Source organism: Pantherophis guttatus, chromosome 5, assembly GCF_059756535.1.
Source record: "Pantherophis guttatus breed Tessera chromosome 5, ASM5975653v1, whole genome shotgun sequence".
NCBI lineage: Eukaryota > Metazoa > Chordata > Lepidosauria > Squamata > Colubridae > Pantherophis > Pantherophis guttatus.
In genome coordinates this window covers 98,867,855-98,885,865 of record NC_142067.1, presented here as the reverse complement: position 1 = coordinate 98,885,865, position 18,011 = coordinate 98,867,855, and the positions used below count along the sequence as shown (strand labels likewise).

General features: G+C 35.5%; 1 protein-coding gene across 2 annotated transcripts in view; it reads right to left on the bottom strand.

The window, feature by feature from the left end:
• The window catches only part of GCC2 (GRIP and coiled-coil domain containing 2), a 30,003-nt gene that overhangs the window by 5,007 nt on the left and 6,985 nt on the right, over positions 1-18,011 (bottom strand). For both annotated transcript variants that reach the window (XM_034419454.3, XM_087895373.1), the window contains exons 6-21: positions 14,518-16,998; positions 13,092-13,152; positions 12,369-12,469; positions 10,217-10,315; positions 9,564-9,683; positions 8,952-9,116; positions 8,767-8,871; positions 8,073-8,235; positions 7,502-7,602; positions 7,327-7,404; positions 6,340-6,477; positions 3,836-3,951; positions 2,518-2,694; positions 2,059-2,276; positions 1,448-1,642; positions 443-582 (exon numbers count right to left, since the gene is read on the bottom strand). In XM_034419454.3, the coding sequence (XP_034275345.2) occupies positions 443-582; positions 1,448-1,642; positions 2,059-2,276; positions 2,518-2,694; positions 3,836-3,951; positions 6,340-6,477; positions 7,327-7,404; positions 7,502-7,602; positions 8,073-8,235; positions 8,767-8,871; positions 8,952-9,116; positions 9,564-9,683; positions 10,217-10,315; positions 12,369-12,469; positions 13,092-13,152; positions 14,518-16,998 (4,458 nt within the window). The remainder of the gene's footprint in view (positions 1-442; positions 583-1,447; positions 1,643-2,058; positions 2,277-2,517; positions 2,695-3,835; positions 3,952-6,339; positions 6,478-7,326; positions 7,405-7,501; positions 7,603-8,072; positions 8,236-8,766; positions 8,872-8,951; positions 9,117-9,563; positions 9,684-10,216; positions 10,316-12,368; positions 12,470-13,091; positions 13,153-14,517; positions 16,999-18,011) is intronic.

The following is an 18,011-nucleotide window of genomic DNA, read 5'->3' as shown; positions in this document are numbered from 1 at the left end:
ATCCCTTCTGTATTTTATTTGCTTATTCATCCACCAAGTTATCTGTGTCCAGTGGTAGAATTCATTTTTTTTTTTTTACTACTGGTTATGTGAGCATGGCTTGGTGGGCATAGCAGGGGAAGGATACTGTAAAATCTCCATTCCCACCCCACTCTGGGACCAGCCAGAGGTATTGCCGGTTCTCCGAACTACTCAAAATTTCCACTACCGGTTCTCCAGAACCTGTCAGAACCTGCAGAATAACACCCCTGCCTGTGTCCCACTTTTGCCCAGCCAACGAAAACGTCTAACAAGAGAATCACTACTTACAAGAATAGAAGTCAAATGAAGGATGGCATGATAGTAGAGTGTGTGAATTATTGTGTGAATAAGAGCAAAATGTCATCAAATTCACATATACTTTAAATCTAAGTTGGAGCATGGTAAGTACAAGCCTACTAACCTTAATTTGTTCCATTAGGATGACATTGGTTGCTTCTGACTCACGAAGCAATCCACTTAAGTGATCAGCACTCTTTGATGTTGTACTTAACTTCTGGACCAACTCTTGTTTTGTGAGTTCTGCTTCCCATTGTGGAGGTTCTAAAATTGTTTACAAAAAGCAAATTTCTGGTTAGCTCAGTAGATTTTTTTTAACTATATGGATTCTAATTTATGGCTGTAACCAAAAATAATATGCATTTTACACTTATTTTTTAAAAAAAATTAAAATCCAAATTTCCATTCTTACTGGTGCAAACAATATCAAAAGCAAACCCTTTTTATGAACCTTCAGAATGCTAGTCATCAGTTATCTGTGTATTACATAATTTACATTAGTCACAACTAGTCAACATTATAAAAATATATGAAAATTCTACATCTGTTTAGAATACTATTAATTGGCACCATCAATTTAAGAACAGCAGAGATTTGTAACACAAGTTACTTTATCACAAAATGAAACTTAGAGGGGGGTTTGTTTTTGTTTACTTCTTTGCTATCTCTAACTGTAGCACAATGTTTCCCAGAATACTCGGGAGTTGACGTCCACACCCCTTAAAATGGTTAAGATTGGGAAACACTGCTGTAATGGGCAATGCAAAAGACCTCCAATCCAAGGTTGATGAAGAAACTTGCACAATGAAAGACTATTTTGACAAAAATAGCCAGGCCAAAGCCGTTCTCCAAAATTCAAAAAACTGCCCAGCAAAGGAAGCAGTTGAAATCCATGGAGAACTGTAAACAAGGTTATTTCCATAATAATATGTAACCTAATGATTCAGGGGCAGAATAGCCATTACTCCTATCCATATCTCATAATAATTTGTCTACTGGTTATATTTTAAATGCATAGTATATTATATTTATTTTGTTCCTGAGCTATAACGTATTCCAAGTGAATGATTCTGGTAATATGTTAGAAACAAACTCTAACCTCCCATGCCCCACTGTATGGCCATCTTACCAAATTTCATTTCCGGCGTATTGAGAAGCTGTTCTAAGGATGGTACATAGGTACTGGCAGAAGACACAGACTCTGTGTCTGTGGTTTCCATTCCTTCACCTTCTTCTCTAGTTACAGCATGCACATCAAGAAGAGGAAGGTCAGTGCTCCTTCTTTCTCGCAAACTTTTGGTTGGTAGAGTGGAAGGAGCAGAATCTGAAAAGCAAATGAATAGAAAATAATTGAGACTATTATTTGAGAGTTACAAGAGATTATAAAATTATATAATAAAACAGCATCGAAAACACCAAGTTACTTACCACAGAGCTGCTCCAATCGCTACTCATTTTTGTTGCAAATGAAGCCATTGCATTAAATTATCAATTATACACAGTAAATTACTCTTTGAGACGCCTCTAACTTTGCTACCTGAACTAAACTGTCTTCAGCTGAATCTTCCCAGACCATAATCAAACAAGTCACTTGATTTAGTGACAAAAATTAAATTTCACCTTAAAAATGTTTATTTAAATGCATGTGACTACCAAGTGGATTAAGTAGCCTTGTTTGAATTTTCACACACACACACACACACACACACACACCCCAATGAAAAATGGTTCACTGCTTACTTTTGGTGCTTGGTTCACTTTGGAGTTGAAAAAGCTGGGTTTCAACTTTAGATAGCTGCTGTTGTAATGTTTCCACTGTCTTTCTGTGCTCCTCTTGCAGATGTCTGACTTGATCCCGGAAACTATTCTGAAGAGCTTCATTCTGGGCTGTCAACTGACTTACAGTCTGTGCATGTTCTGACTTTATTACCACATTTTCAGATTGTATTGTGCAAAGTCTGTAAAATATCCCACCCACCCAAGTTTCAATATTAGAAAAAGTAACAAATACCTGGTACTAAGAGAAAGGAGTAGCTATACCACTGCTGACCATTTCTATAAACAGATTACTTTATTAAGAGATACACCCATTACAGGCATCTAAAGATTATTAATGAAGAAAATATTTGGACATATAATTAAAAACAAATCATGGCTAATCATAAGCCAAGATTAAAAATATATCCTAAAGAAACTTACTTTTCTCGGAGTTCTGCTTCCTTTGCTACAGTCTCTTGAAGAATCTTATTGTGCCTGTCCAGCAATGCATCATGTTCAGACTGCAAAGTCTGAAGGTCTACTACGTTCGTTTGTAAATTATGTTGTGTCTCTTGCAATTTAATCTTCAACTGTTCTATTACTTTTTCCATATGTTCTCTAAAAAGAAAGGAAAGTTCACAAAACATTAGAAAATGTATAACTTGCTTCTTTAAAAGTTACAAGTTATTAACATATAGATGAGAAATTTGAACAATTTTGAACAGGAAGCTTCATGAAAAATCTTCTCAAGTTGGAAGTGGGTCATTTTGATGATCTTTAAAGTGTTGCACATTAAATGTTTCAAGGCATTTTATTTATTCCCATGATCACTGGGAGTCGGATGGCATATACATTCAATATTATTTGTTTATTTTCAGGCCTCTAAAACAGCTTATTCTGCATTTTACTGAATATTATCATGGGATCAATGTGGTTTGATTAGTATCATTGTATAACAGAATTGTAAAATAATAGTAAGAGAAATAATAAATGGATTTGGGTTTTCTAAAATATATTCACAAGAATGTATTCTCCATGAAATGTACATGGAATGAAACTTTCTGCTATTATTATTCTGGAGAACATTTAGATCAATGTTTCTCATGGCATGCTGGCTGGGGAATTCTGGGAGTTGAAGTCCACATATCTTAAAGTTGCTAAGGTTGAGAAAACTGATTTAGGTAATGGGGATTTTTCTTGATTCCGACCTCTTGGACAAGTGAATCTTTTGGAACCTAATGCATTGCTGTCCAGTTATATGGGTATTATATGAATTTATAGATATAGACTGAATTGTAGCTTTTGCAGTTTAATATTTTTTCTTGAAAAAGAATATGTAGGATCTGGAACACACAAAAATGACATATTTCACATAAAATACAAACAGGTCAACTACTAAAACTGCTTTATGTTGGTTTTTTTAGATGTGACTTTAGTTGTGGTGAGATTTTCACAGAATAGAAAAGAGATTTAAAAAAAACCTCTGTAAATTTTCTTTTATATTACTTTCTTGAAAAAAGAACAAGAGGAAGAGCTAACCAGTTCTTTAGCATATTAGCTCATTCAGTCAATTTTAAAGATAAAAATAGCCAACTGATTAAATATTCTCTGTTTAAAAAATCAGAACAGAAATTATCCAGACTTTATAAAAAATAGCAGATTCCAGATGATTACTCTTCTATCTTCAAAGAAGATTCTTGAGCCAGGAGCTAAAAATATGATTTAAAGCAAAATTCAACCTATTACATATAAAGCTTACCTTTCTTGTTTGGTCACATCAGTTTCAGATTGTGAAGATTTATTCTTCTGTTTTAATACATTATGAACACGGACTTTGTAGTTTTCAAATTCAGAGGTTACAGCAGAATGTTCTTCCTGCAATGAGACATATGATAAAATGAAATAACTACAGGTAATCCTTGATCTATGATCACTTGTGATCACTATGATCACTCAAAGCTATGATGGTGCTGAACAAATGGTGGCTATGATTAGTCTTTGGAGATCTGCCCATACCAGCAACTCCAAGATCACCTGATCATTATCTGGCCGCTTGGCAACTGGATCCTACTTATGACTGGCTGCAGCATTCTGATTACTAACCAAAAAGTCAATGGGAAAGCTAGTAGGAAAGATTGCCAGCATCTCTTGAGTTGGCCCCCACCACACACACACTCTACCTGACTCCCACTGGCTCCCCACAGGCCCTGCCTTACCTGAATTGCACCTCCCACACTCACTTGTTGACCTTCACTGTGCACCCTCTTGCATCATCCCTGACCCTGATCACTGCCCATCCTCCTTGACTCACTGCTTTATGACTTAGTAACAGAAATTCCAGTTCCAATTGCCATCATAAGTCAACAACTACCTATACTTTCTATATAAATAGCTAAGTGACCACTTATTCACTAAAGATGAATTAATTATTTCTCTTACTCTACCTTCATAAGATAAACTATTTGAATGTAATGAATATATGCCTAATTTTATTGGAATAGCAGAAAAAAATCTTTTCTTTCAAAACGAATACCAATGTTATTTCACACCCTCTCCATACACCATAAATGATAGAATAAGTACAATGTTATTTGTAACCAAAGTGTACCCAGCTGCTTCACAGGACAATTACTATGCAAGCTAACACAATTTTAGAAGTTCTGATTTTGACATGACGCATTAAGATATAAACCAGTCCCTTTTTAAAGCTACATCCATCAAAAGCCTAGTTATAATTACATTCTGAGTCATTCAATTTTGCAAAAGCAAACAAGATTGGAAATTGCACATTGCTCACAAGAGCACTATGCTATAAACAGAGTATCTATCTTTTAGCCTACTGCACTCCACAGATTATTCAAACAGGTCTCCCATAGTACAAATATTTTAGCATATTTTCCATCTGCTTTCCAAAATAGCCTTTGGTAAATAGAGCCTACACTTGTCCAACTACTAATATCAAGTACAAAGTAGCTGCTGAAGATATAAATTGTTTCTTTTTAAATCAGTCCCCACAAAAGGTGAATATTTAAAAGCCATTTTTAAGGTGAATATTTATAAGCCATCTTTTAATATAGTCTTATGAATCAAACCTTGGTAATTTCTGCTCAAAACATATACACACACGGCTTTTTACAGTGCCATACTCTATTTAAGTGCCTTACAAACAAATGAAAGTCACTCCTTGTGTATGCAGCCTTTGGAGAAGAGTTATGATATGTAGGAAAATATACCAAATGCCTATAATAGTGGATATAAGAGATAAATAGTGCATCAATCAGCCTAGTTGTGACAGGCACAGATGATATTTCTTGAAAACAATATATCATGCTGACCATGTCTGAACTCTTCTGCTGCCTTTTAATATACACTCCTCAAAGCTGCCCTCGTGGCATCTATTGCATGGAATCTATTTCTGAGGTCTTCAACACCAGGTTTTTAAATGTTATGAATGGTCCAAATGACAGAATGCAAACCGTGAACAACTAATGTCAGTCCCACCTGGTAGGCCAGACTGGAAAATCTATAAGAAGACCAAAACTACTTTTATTGAGATTGGCTATGTAGGTAGTCCTCAACTTATGACCATAATTGAGCCCAATATTCCTGTTGCCAAATGAAATATTTGTTAAGTGAATTTGCCCCATGTTATCAGTTTTTTTGCCATATCACTGTAAACAAGTTAAGTGAATCTGGTTTCCCCACTGACTTTGCTTATAAGGACACTGCAACCGTCATAAATGAGTCAGTGGCCAGGCGGCCAAATATTGATCATATGGTCATGGGGATGCTGCAGTGATCCGAAGTGTGAAAAATGGTCGTAAGTCAATTTTTTTGGTGCCATTGTAACTTTGAACGGTCACTAAATCAACTGTTGTTAAGTCGAGGACCACCTGTATTAACAGAGCCTCGCAAGTATTAACTGTGCTATGCCTCCTCCCTCACTTTATGCTCCAGTGAATCAGGGATGCCTCTGCGTAAGTGACTTCCGAATGCTCTGGACTTACTGCTTTCAACCCCTTTAGTCTAAGTAACAGCACATCTACACTGAGGTCATCTTCCTTACTGTCTAAGCCAGGATGTCAAACTCACGTCGTCACGAGACGTATCGGGACTCCCCCCCTCACTAAACCAGAAGTGGGCGTGGCAAGTGCGTGACGCATCCGGCCTGTGACCTGGGACTTTGACAGCCCTGGTCTAAGCTATTGAACTGTTCGCAGAAGAATTGTTAAGAGGCAACCGGACTAAGTTGGCTTGAAATACCTTTGTTGCATTACATTCTTCTTGGAGAGCAGCTACTTTCTGCTGATAAGTACTCAAAACCCGCTGATGCTGCTCTAGTGAAGTCCGCAGATGTTCCTGAATTTTGTGCTTTTCAGAAGTTAGTTCAGACAGCTGAATCTGCAAAAGTACATTTATTTCAATAGAATAATTCTCATATACTCTGATTTTAAGGCCAATACTAAACTGAGGCTGTATTCATTATTTTGAATTGCAAGCTAATTTACTGATTAATCAAATTTGTATATCTGCACATTTCATGAGAATTGACTCGTGACACACAGTGGTGGCAAAAGGAGTTTAAGCAAACAAAAGTCAAGATTGGCAAGTGCTGCCTCCAAGTAAGCAAATCAAATTGACAAAAGAATGACCGAGAGGCTACTTTTCCTATACAGCACAGGAAAAGTCCCCAAATGATGTAGATGTTGACATGTACGTCACAAAGGGATGCGAAAATGGCTGCTGCTGCTGCTGCTTTTTACATACATAAAATGAAAGCTGTCATATTGATGCACGTACAAAATGGCAGCAGTTGTATTTCTACATGCATGCAGACCAGGATTCAAAATGTGCAAAAACCTTGGAAAGGAATTTCTGTGTAATTCAGGAACTGCCTCATACTTCTAGGCCCAGGAATTCCACATGTATCCAGGCCCAGTTCAGGGGCTTCTGTGAAAGGCCTACTGTTCCTTATATTCGGGGCAATTCATCTTTAGCCAAATGTGGGAAAATTTCCCTGAATATCTGAGTTCCAGTTCCCAGAATGAAAATAAATTTTATAGCCAGTGCACCTATCCACAGCATTCCTGGTGATGAAGCAAACATAGTCACACAGTTCAAATTTGTTCAATGAGTTGAAAGAGGAGAGGAAGTTATGATACACATATTCCAAGCAGATATTGGATGCAGTATCAATATGGATATAATACTCTTTTTTTACTATCTGAAAGGGGGAAATAAGAATCTTGCCTTATAATCTTCCATTTGTTGCTGATTGGCTTCTAGTTCTCCCTTGAAAGATGCCTGAAGTCTTAAAAGTTCATTTTCCTGGAATAAAAAATATTCATATCACCATTAAAATATTATTATATACTGTTGTCAGAAGGCAGTAAAGCTGAATTAATAGTGGAAAACACAAACTTACTGCTTGTTTTGAGTCTGCCAACTCTTTTTTTGTTTTTACCAATAATTGCTCGAGTTTGCCATTCTTTTCCTCGTACTCCTGTACAGAGTTCTGTAAGGATTCTAAGGAACAAAGTAATCCTTGTTGCTGACTTGTTTAGAAAAACAACTGAAATTTAATGAAACATGACTTTCCTACATAGGAGTTTATGCAAATTCTACTTGGATAATAAAGCTTTTTTATTGAAAAAAGATTTTTTTGTACTTTTTTATTTTAGTTTACAACAGCAGGTCACATCATTGGACAAAAGTTTGCAAAAAAATTCAATGATCTGTTTTTAACTCTAACAACAGAATTGTTAGTGTAAAGTTTGTTTAATAAGCATTTAACTGATTAGACAATATTAATCATTGCAACAATAATAATTGTGGGAACATATATTCTGTCTGTTAACAGGTTACTGAGTTGCACTATATTAAAATATGCCAGTTTTATAACATATTATTTTGAATCAGAATTCAAAGTCTTCTTGAACTGATACATATCCTTCTATAGGCAGAAATGGAAGCTTAAATTCTAAAAAGCTGCTTACTGATTTCTTCCTGTAGAATTTCTTTCTTTTGATTTTGTATTTTAATTTCTTGCTCGAGATCTTCAATTCTGCTACTTTTGTCGGTAATGTTTTGATTAAGTTCTTTTACAAAACGCTCATAATCAGCTATTTCCATATCCATCAATGTGCTTTGGTGAGCATCCTGTATATTAAAACATTCAGCATCATATAAAATTAAAACATGCAATTTTAATGTTATTCCTTGTCTAGAAGTCATTAGCTATTTCTCTCAAATTACTGTAGTTTTCAGACTATAATACTCACCTGAGTATAAAACGCACCCTTAGTTTTTGGGGAGGAAAATAAGAAAAAAGCTGATTGGGGGTAGATCGGCTTCCTGGAATACCCCCAATCAGCTGTTCTCAGAGGTGAACTTTAGCAACAGGTTCATTGGTTGTGAGCTCTGCGCCTTGTTTTTTTTTCAGCCTCTCAAATGGAGATTTCAGAGGCTTTTTTCAGCTGGGCGGGGCTACATTTGGTGTAGAAGATGCACTCAAATTTTCACCCTCTTTTATGGGGGAAAAAGGTGCATCTTATACTCCGAAAAATACAGTAACATGCTATTATTCACATAAAAGTTAGGATTCTGAAACTATCAAAACCAAACAATATCAAAAGATGACAAATATTTAAATAGAAGTATGACAAGTAAATAAGAAAACCACTCATCTACCTTCTTTGCCAATTCTAGCTCTTCCAAAACTTTCTGAAGATGTTTCTTTTCTTTCTGTAGTAATGTCTGATATTCTTCTGCTTCTCTGACAGAGTTAGCATGGTCCTGCAAAAATAGTTTGTGCTCTAAATTCAAATAATAAAAATAGTTGTTTTATTTTCTGCTTTTTTAATTGTGCTGTTTACCTTTATTTTTTGTTCTTTTAGAAGCTTTTCAGCTTCAAGTTCCTTATCAACTTTTGCTTTGGCTTTCTGAATTTCTAGCAGTTGGGTTTCTAACAGCTTGACGTTAGTCTGAAGAGTCTCAACACGAGTCAAGAGGTCTTCATTTGCAGAACGCCACTGTTCTTGCTAAAATAGAGAAGTAATACAATTATGATGGCAAACCATTATTCCATTCTGTATATGGAAACATTTAACATTTAAATATTTGCACTGCCTGAAGCAAGAGCTAAGTTTCCTACTAATTTTCCATCAAGAGCTGCAAAAGCTTGCTTGGCAGAACAGAAAATTCTCTTTAAAAAAGAAAAACGAGAACAGTCAAGACAGCACTTCAATAAGCTTTCCACAGACATTTGGTTACTTACTAGTGACAAGAGAGACCTGGACTAAAAAATCAGAAATCTATTGTCAAAGGTTGTTCTTGGACAACAACCTTTGTTGTTGGAGCTTTAAGTAGCAGTCTGCTTTCCCAATTTCTCTCTCCATTTCTTCCGCTTTAGTTTTATCTTCTGCTCTGCAAATGCTAATAGCATTTATTAATAAATGTATTTATTATGTATGTTACTAAAAAAATACCTGCTGAACTGAATTCTCCAACTGTTTGGTCAGGTCATCAATCTGACGTTCAAAATTACGAGCTCGAGTCTTTTGAAAATCCAGTTGTTCTGCTTGCTTGTCATATTCTAATAAAAGATTCTTGGAAAGCACATGTAATTTAAAACATAGTTGGAACAGATATAGGTCCATAGTGCATTACACATGTACAAGGGAGATGGATCTTTTTCTTTACCCCATCACCATGTTAGACAAATTGACTTTTTACCCCAAAGGAAATAAGTCTATATTTTATTTTCTGTAATCTTGTGTGAAAACTATATTGCTGGAACACTAGCATGCTTCATAGAAAAACACCAGCTTCGGCATCATATTTATTTCTAAAAATGCCTCCGATTGTATATCTTCCACTTTGGCATTGCTTTAAAATGGAAGAATGAGTGATTGTTGCTCAATGACTTCTGGGTCCAGTAAAAAGTGGGAAGAGATAGCATTTGGGGGGAAATCTATGTTTTTTTGCTGATGAATAGATATCTGGTATGTGATTGTATCACACCAGGACAGCTTTTTGGCAAGGATGCTTTTAATATGTTCTCAAAATTCTACTTGCACATACTGGACCAAAGCAGCTGCCTGTTTCTTAAATACACCTGGTAAAGATGAAGACATTTTACCTTATAGCTCTCAGCTCCCTGAATGATGTCTGCCATTGAAGACGAGAGTTGCTCTTTTTCTGATTTTATTAATTCCAGCTTTTCTCTAAGGGACTGTACCTACAGGCAGAAGAAAAAATGTTAATCATAGTGGCAAAGATGATCTCTATCAAATGGAAGGATGCATTTTTCACTGATCCACTTTTTCTTTTAAATATCCCACAGCACTTCTGCAGTCTTTCAAAGACTTTCCAATTCTACAGGAGCATTTTTATAATTTAGGGAGAACCCAAGATACAAGAATGTTCTATTCAATGAATATCTTTGGCCTATTAAATTCTGACTCATTCTAAGTCTTAAAATTATAATCAATATATTTGCTATCCAAAGTAATGCATCTAGCTCTTTCAACATGAAAATCTTCAAGTGGAAAATCTATAACAAAGTTTGTGTGTATATGTATGTATATATGTATGTATGTATGTGTATACACACACACCATGTTTCCCAGGAAATAGGACCCCGTCTTATATTTTTGGGGGCTCCAAAATAAGCACTAGGGCTTATTTTCAGAAACACGATTTCAGGGTGACTAGCCTGGCTGATTCCCTGTCCAAGCAGCAGGCGGAGGCAAAGGGGAGGAGGCAGGCGATCCGAGCATGCCACGGGGTGCAGGAAAGCCAAAATATGTGAACATGAGCCTCCTGTGGCCACGTGCCTGCTCCAGCCCACCAACTCTTGGTTTTCCCATGGCCCATGCGACGCATCTGGATTGCCTGCCTTCCCCCGGGCCTCTGCCCGGGGAATCTGCTGCTGATGCCACCGCGTGAAGATAAGCCTTATGTGGCTGGCCGCCGCTCTGGCCCACCGACTCTCAGCTTTCCCACAGCCCTGTTTTATTTTATGTAGGCAATGCTGTGATATGAATGAAGGGGAATGTATGTGTCCCAGAATAATGTTGCAGGATCCAAACTGGGTTGGTCACCGGGACCAGCAGTTTTTGTTTTGGACTCACGAGGGTGTTAGAGAGAAGTTCCCTAAAGATGGGCTCCAGTATGAATCCGAAAGCTCAGAAGACAAAACTGCTGATTCCTAGATTGAACAGAGTGATATTTTCAAGAACGTCTATTGACTTGAAACAGCATCAAAGTATTTTTTTGCTTCACGTACCTTATTCTGGTCTTTGACAATAAAGATTTGATTTTAATTAAAAAAATGTTTGAAATTATTTAAACAGAGAGCAAGTAATTGATTATTTTACAAGTTAAAAAAAGAACACTTCTAGAGTTATCCTTAAGATGTATTTACAAAGCCAGTTCAAACAGAATAAAGAACTGATAAAATATACTGCTCAAAAAAATAAAGGGAACACAAGCAGACGAACGAACAAAGTATTTAATAAGGCTATTTCATTCATTCAGATCTCGGATGTCTTCTGCTTGTGTTCCCTTTATTTTTTTGAGCAGTGTATAATTCCAGCAAATTCTACTGAATATTCAGACTACTGTTACTGTGTGCTCACTGCAAAATCAACTGAAAACTTGCCATCAAATTCACATACATAAATGTGTGTAAATTAAGAAACAAGAGAGTTTTTAGTGATCAAAGCAACTAAAGCCAGATGTTCAGATAAGCTCATCATTTACCCTTTAAAAACAATAAGATAAAAGCAGACCTTAGAAACTTTATATTGTGCCAGGATGACATTTATTTATTTATTTTTTAAAAAATTTGATTTATATGCCGCCCTTCTCCGGAGACTCAGGGCGGCTTACAGTGCATTAAGCAATAGCCTTCATACTTTTGCATATTTTATACAAAGTCAGCTTATTGCCCCCACAACTGGGTCCTCAATTTATCTATCTTAGAAAGGTTGGAAGGCTGAGTCAACCTTGAGCCTTGGAGAAATTCGAACCTGCAGTAATTGCAGGCAGCTGGTGTTAAATTACAGTGCTTTAGTCTGCAGAGCTATCCAGGCTCTATACCCATTCATCTCAACAAATGACTTTGGGCAATTCACAATTCAGAAAATATATTACAATTAAAATTATTAACATTACTTTTAACATATTGTAATTACATTACCAATGTAAATGTAATTTGTAGTGTAATGTAATTACATTGCCAACACTTCAACTGACTGAAAGTGCAGAGGTTTCTTTTGACAACTTACCTCTTTCCTGCTAGAATCCAATTCTTTCCTCAATTTCACAGCAACAGCTTTAATTTTATTTATTTTTTCTTCCTTCTCTTTCAGTTGTTGTTTCAAATTTACTAAAGCAAACCAAATTAATATTTTAAAACGTAAAAGCAAAAATCTTCCTATAGTCAATAACTGTATTAAAAAAGATTCATTTCATTATTTGTATCACCATTTAAACTGTATGCTGTATTTAGTAACCATTTCAGTGGACTTCAGTTTGAAATGGTCTAAGGTTCAACAATTACTTAGCAACACCAAATTCAACAACAAATAATGCATATCTAATATATTAAGTGTGTGGTAGAATTTTTCAGTCAACAAATTGAAATAAATTAAGTGATCACAATCTGTCTTAAATGCCAAACTACAAAATTCTTTTTATTATTTTTTTTTTTTGAAAAATGTAATGTTCAATATTTGCCTGAAAGCCTGTTATTTAAATTATCCTTTGCATGAGCTTTGTCAATAAAGCATATTTGCTCTCAAGAGCATTATACTAAAACTGTAATCGGAAGTCTGTAATTTAAGGCAGATGCAAAATTTCTTGCTTCACAGAGACTGGTAGGGTATTATTCCATATAACAAACTCTAGAAAAGCATTTAATGATTTCTGTACAAACTCTTTTGAGCAGTTAAAAATAAAAGAAAACAAAAAGATTTAAAAAGAAAGCAAACAAAATGCATACAAATTACCTATTTTCTCTGTTTCTGATAATTGCTGATCGTGATCAGCAGAAGACTTCTCCACAGAGTCCTGCATTATAAACAAAAATAAATAAGATGGGCATTTCAGCAGATGATTTTCCTGTTGCTTAGTGAGGGAAAGGAAGCAAATTCTAGAGAAAGAACATCCCATCATAATCTTAACATAAAATGGTCAGACTGGTCAATTTTTTGTTTTTATACAATAAAAAAAACCCAGCAGGACTCCTCAATTTACAGCAGGTTGTTTAGTGACTGTTTAAAGGCACTGAAAAAAATGAACTGTCATCGTTTTTCACACTTACAACCATTGCAGCATCTCCATGGACACACAATCAAAATTCAGAATCCTGACAACTCACTCATATATATGACAGTTGCAGTATCCCAGGGTCATGTGATCACTTTTTGCGACCTTCTGACAAGCAAAGTCAATGGGGAAGCTAAATTTACTTAACAACTATGTTACTAATTTAACAGCCGCAGTGATTCGCTTAACAACTGTGGCAAGAAAGGTCGTAAAATCAGATAAAACTCACTTAACAATTTTTTCATTTAGCAACAGAAATTTTGGGCTTAATTGTGGTCATAAGTAGAGGACTACCTCTACTTGGCATGAAAGACTTCTACATAAATGGTAGACATTACCATTTGGGCATTATTAAATTATAAAAAACATAACAGCATTATGACATGTTTGCAGGTAATCCTAATTTAGCAACTGCCTTGATTAATGACATTTCACAATGTACAAGTGTTAAAAAATTAACTTTGTAACCAACTCTGTTGGCCTATAAAGCAAAAGAAAGCTGAAGTAAGATCACAAAGAGGGTTTTAGTTTCATTTAGTGACCATTTTGCTCAATGACCACGTTACCAGCCTCACTTGTAGTCACGAAACAAGTACAAACTGTATTTTGGATCAGCCATGACAAAGAAACCTTTAAATTTATTAATTAGTAGTCATGAAAATCAAACTTGAAATCCATCTCTGAAAACTAAGGAGAAAAAGGCCTCTTTTGAATTGATGTAAGACAAAGGTTAATCTTTCATCATTCAAAATACCATTAATTTTTATTTTAAAAAAGCCACCCTTCTCTGACTCCTGAAAGAAAACTAAGCTGAACGCTACTCCCTAGCCCAATTTTGATCAAAAGATCATTTTGAATTTGATAATGTACAAACATAAATACAAACATACATCCATACATACCCATTTTGGGATTAAAACAAACTTGTTTGCTAAAATGAAAAGGAACCATTGAGAGTTCAAACAAAGTATATCTTTGCACTTATTCTCTTATATACATGAGCAGTAGAGAGTTTGCATATACTTCCCCAAAGCTTTCCAACTTAAGTCTTGGGGTCTAAAGATTTCAATAATAGAAGTCTAAAGATTTCAATAATAAAAGTCTAACCTTTAGCAAAGAAAGTTCGGCTTGCATATTTTTCAGTTCAGTCTCCTTCTGCTCCAAAATTAAGGTTAGATTTTTCTGTTCGTTTTCTGATTTTTCTTCCTGCTCTTTCATTTTGTTTTCTTGATTTGCATGTTCTTCAGAAATATTTTCAATATGAACTAGAAGATCTTGGTTCTCCTTCCTGATTTTCTCACTGGTATGTTTCAACTCTTGAATGTCAAGCTGAAGTACTTCTTTTTCTGAGAAAGCTCCTTCTAATTCCTCCTTCAAGAGACATTTTTCTTTTTCATAATCCTCCAATAGAGATCTGAACTCTGTGCAACGAGCTTCATTTTCTTCCTGGACACTCTGCAATTCCTGCCGCAGATTAACATTTTCATTTTTCTGAGAGATCAGACTTTGTTCCTGTTGCTTCATTTCTGCCAAAAATTCATTTGCAGCCTGCAATGTGCCAACAATATCTTCTTCTTTGTTTTCATCTGGGTATTTGGAGCCCATCTTTTCATGGAGACTTTGCAGTTGACTAACAACAAGAGATTTAAAGGCCTTTTCTTCCTCAAGTACTTTAATCAAATGGCTTTTTTCTTCACAGGCCATATGTAGTTTCACTTCTAAGCTCTCTGCTTTATCTTTGGATAGATTCCAGTCTCCTTTTTCAGATGACAAGCGGTCTAGCTCCTGCCTTGCTTGATCTTGTTCTTCCTTCAATTTGTTGTTCTCACTTTTAAGAGCCTCTATTTCAGATAACAGCCCTTTTCTATCTTGTTCAAAGCCTTCCATTTGTTGTTCAAATTTGATCAGCTTCTCCCGGTTTGTTTCTTTTTCTCCAGAAACACCTTCCAGTCTCTCCCCCAACTCTTCTGCCTGTTGCTTTAATTGATGGTTGCATATGCTGAGAGCTTCAACTTCTTGCTGAAGCGCCATTACCGTCTCTTGTTGTGTTTTGCATTTTTTCTGCAAGTTTTCTATTTTCTCAGCTGAACCTTGCATTTTATCATGGAAGCTACTATTCTGTGAGGAAAGTTCATTTTCTTTCTCTTCCATTTGTTTTAGGTCAGACTCCTTTTGATCAAGACAACAAAGCAGTTGCTTATTCTCTTCTTGAAGTGTCCCTATTTTATGCCTGAGCTCTTCTACCTCCTCTTTTTGGGAGGAGAACTGTTCTATCTGTTGATGGAGAGAATTGACCTCTTCTCGGAGGACATCCCTTTCATTGAAAGCAGCTCGAAGCTTTTTCTGTAATTCATCAACATCAGAAGCCTGCTGTTGCTTCATACATTCAAATTCTCGGCTTATCTTCCCAGCTGATTCCCCCAATTCAGTCTGCAAAGTTACCAGTGTTTCCCGCAAGTTCTCATAACTAGCAATGGCTTCTTCTTTCTCCTCTATATGCCTCTGACATTGTTCTTCAAGGTGCTGTATTTTAATAATAAGTGACTGGGTTTTTTTCTCTGCACTCAATGTTATAGCTTGATTCAGTTCACATATTTCTTTTTGGTGTGTTTCTGCTAAACCCTCCATTTTGAGGCTATTCTCTTTTATGTGTTTTTCGTATAGTCCTTTTGCCGACTGGAGCTCTGATTTCAGTTTTTCTATTACACAACAATGCTCTTCTTTGGCAAGGTGCAGTTCATTAATTTTGAATTCCAAATCTTCCTTTTCATGAAAATATTCATCTTTTATGTGTTGTACTTCCAATTCGAGTTTCATTTTAACATTGTTCATATAAGTTAATTCATCTCTTAATATACTATGCTGAGATTCCAGTTCTTTGAAAGCTTTCTCTATATGCCCAGTCTTTTCTACCATTTCTGGTTCTGTTTCAGTATTTCTAGTCTCATTTTGATTTTCATCATCTTTAGTCAAGGTTTGCCTTATGCATTCCAATTCCTGCTCATATTTCTCTTTACAAGCCTGCAATTCAACCTGCATCTCTTTCTCTTTTACCTTGTATTGCTCTATCAAGTCCAGCTTTAGCTTATCTACTTTAACTTGTTCCTCCTCACATACTTTAGCAGAGGCTTCAAGTTTTTGTAGTAGCTCTGATAGCTCATCTTGGTGAGAGGTCTTCAGTTTGTCTAGCTCTTCACCTAACTCATCAATTCTGTTTTGATACTGCCTAGAATTACTTTCAATAGTATTTTTTAGTTTGGTAATTTCCTCCTCTTTAGACGCATTGGAAAATTCTATCTGTTTCTTTAGATTCAAGATCTCCTCTTCGTAAGTGATCTTTGTCTGCTGGCCTTCTTTCTGTAGTCTTCTAATTTCGTCATGCTCTTTAGTATGGAAGTTAAGCTGTTCTGCGAGCTGTTCTTGTTTTTTCAGTTCTGTATGCAGCTCCTTTTGCAATGTGGCTATAGTTTCATTATATTTGGACTGTGCAATTAATCCTTCATTTTTAAGGCTTTCAATTTCATTCTGGTGAGAGGTATTCAATTGGGCAAACTTCTTCTGCCATATTTCTTCCTGAGCAAGGGCATCCTAATTAAAAAAAGTAAATCAAATATGTGATGAAGCATCATAAAAGCATCAGGTCTATTTTATAGAACTAATAATCAAAGGATTAGTAGATTTTACAAGAAATATACAGGTGCAATCTGCAGAGGTACTATTATTGATGTCTACCTTTATCTCAACTTAGAGCAGTGATTTTTCTGATAAGGGAAAAATGTACATTTCATCTAATGAGACAGGATTTCTAAATACAACGGATATACTATATAGTCTGTAAATAATATAAACTTAATTGACTTAATTCCTTTCCAATTTATTCCATTTGTAAAACTGAACATGAAATCTATGTAGCAATAAGCTTTATGTCAGATGATAGACCTACCAGTATGTGTAAGAGAACTGAGTATCAGATTAGATCCTAAATTATTTTTGAAAGTATTTGATTTTTTCCAAAACAGAGATCAGAGAACAGTAAAATGTTTAACAAAGTAGAAGAATAATGCGAATTTAGAATATAAATTTAGAATTTTTATATTTTTATATCTGAATGCCCCAGATGTAGAGTATAACATTTTCACTCAACATATATCTGTGCATTAGTGTTTGGCTTTACTTTTCTCTGTCATTAACATACTTTTTCTCACATTAAGATTTGCAAATCTTACAATGGCACACTGTTGACCCACATTTCAAGACTGGAATACCCATCTGAAAGAATGTAGTTTCCTAATCTTGATAACATTAAGATGTAGACTTCAACTCCCAGAATTCCCTGGCCATCAGGAGAATGGCTGGCTAGGGAATTCTGGGAGTTGAAGTCCACACATCCTAAATTGTCAAGATTGAGAAACACTGTCCTATACACAGATTTTAATGAATATTACACTCTTGTGGGGCTCATTCCTAGCATCTACACTTACCTGTTTGCAAGGGAAAATTGGGCAATGCATATTAACCAGAATTTGGAGCCAAAAACTTAAATGAAAGCATTTTCTGTTACTCAAATCTATTTAATAAACTATATTTTAATGTCAATAATT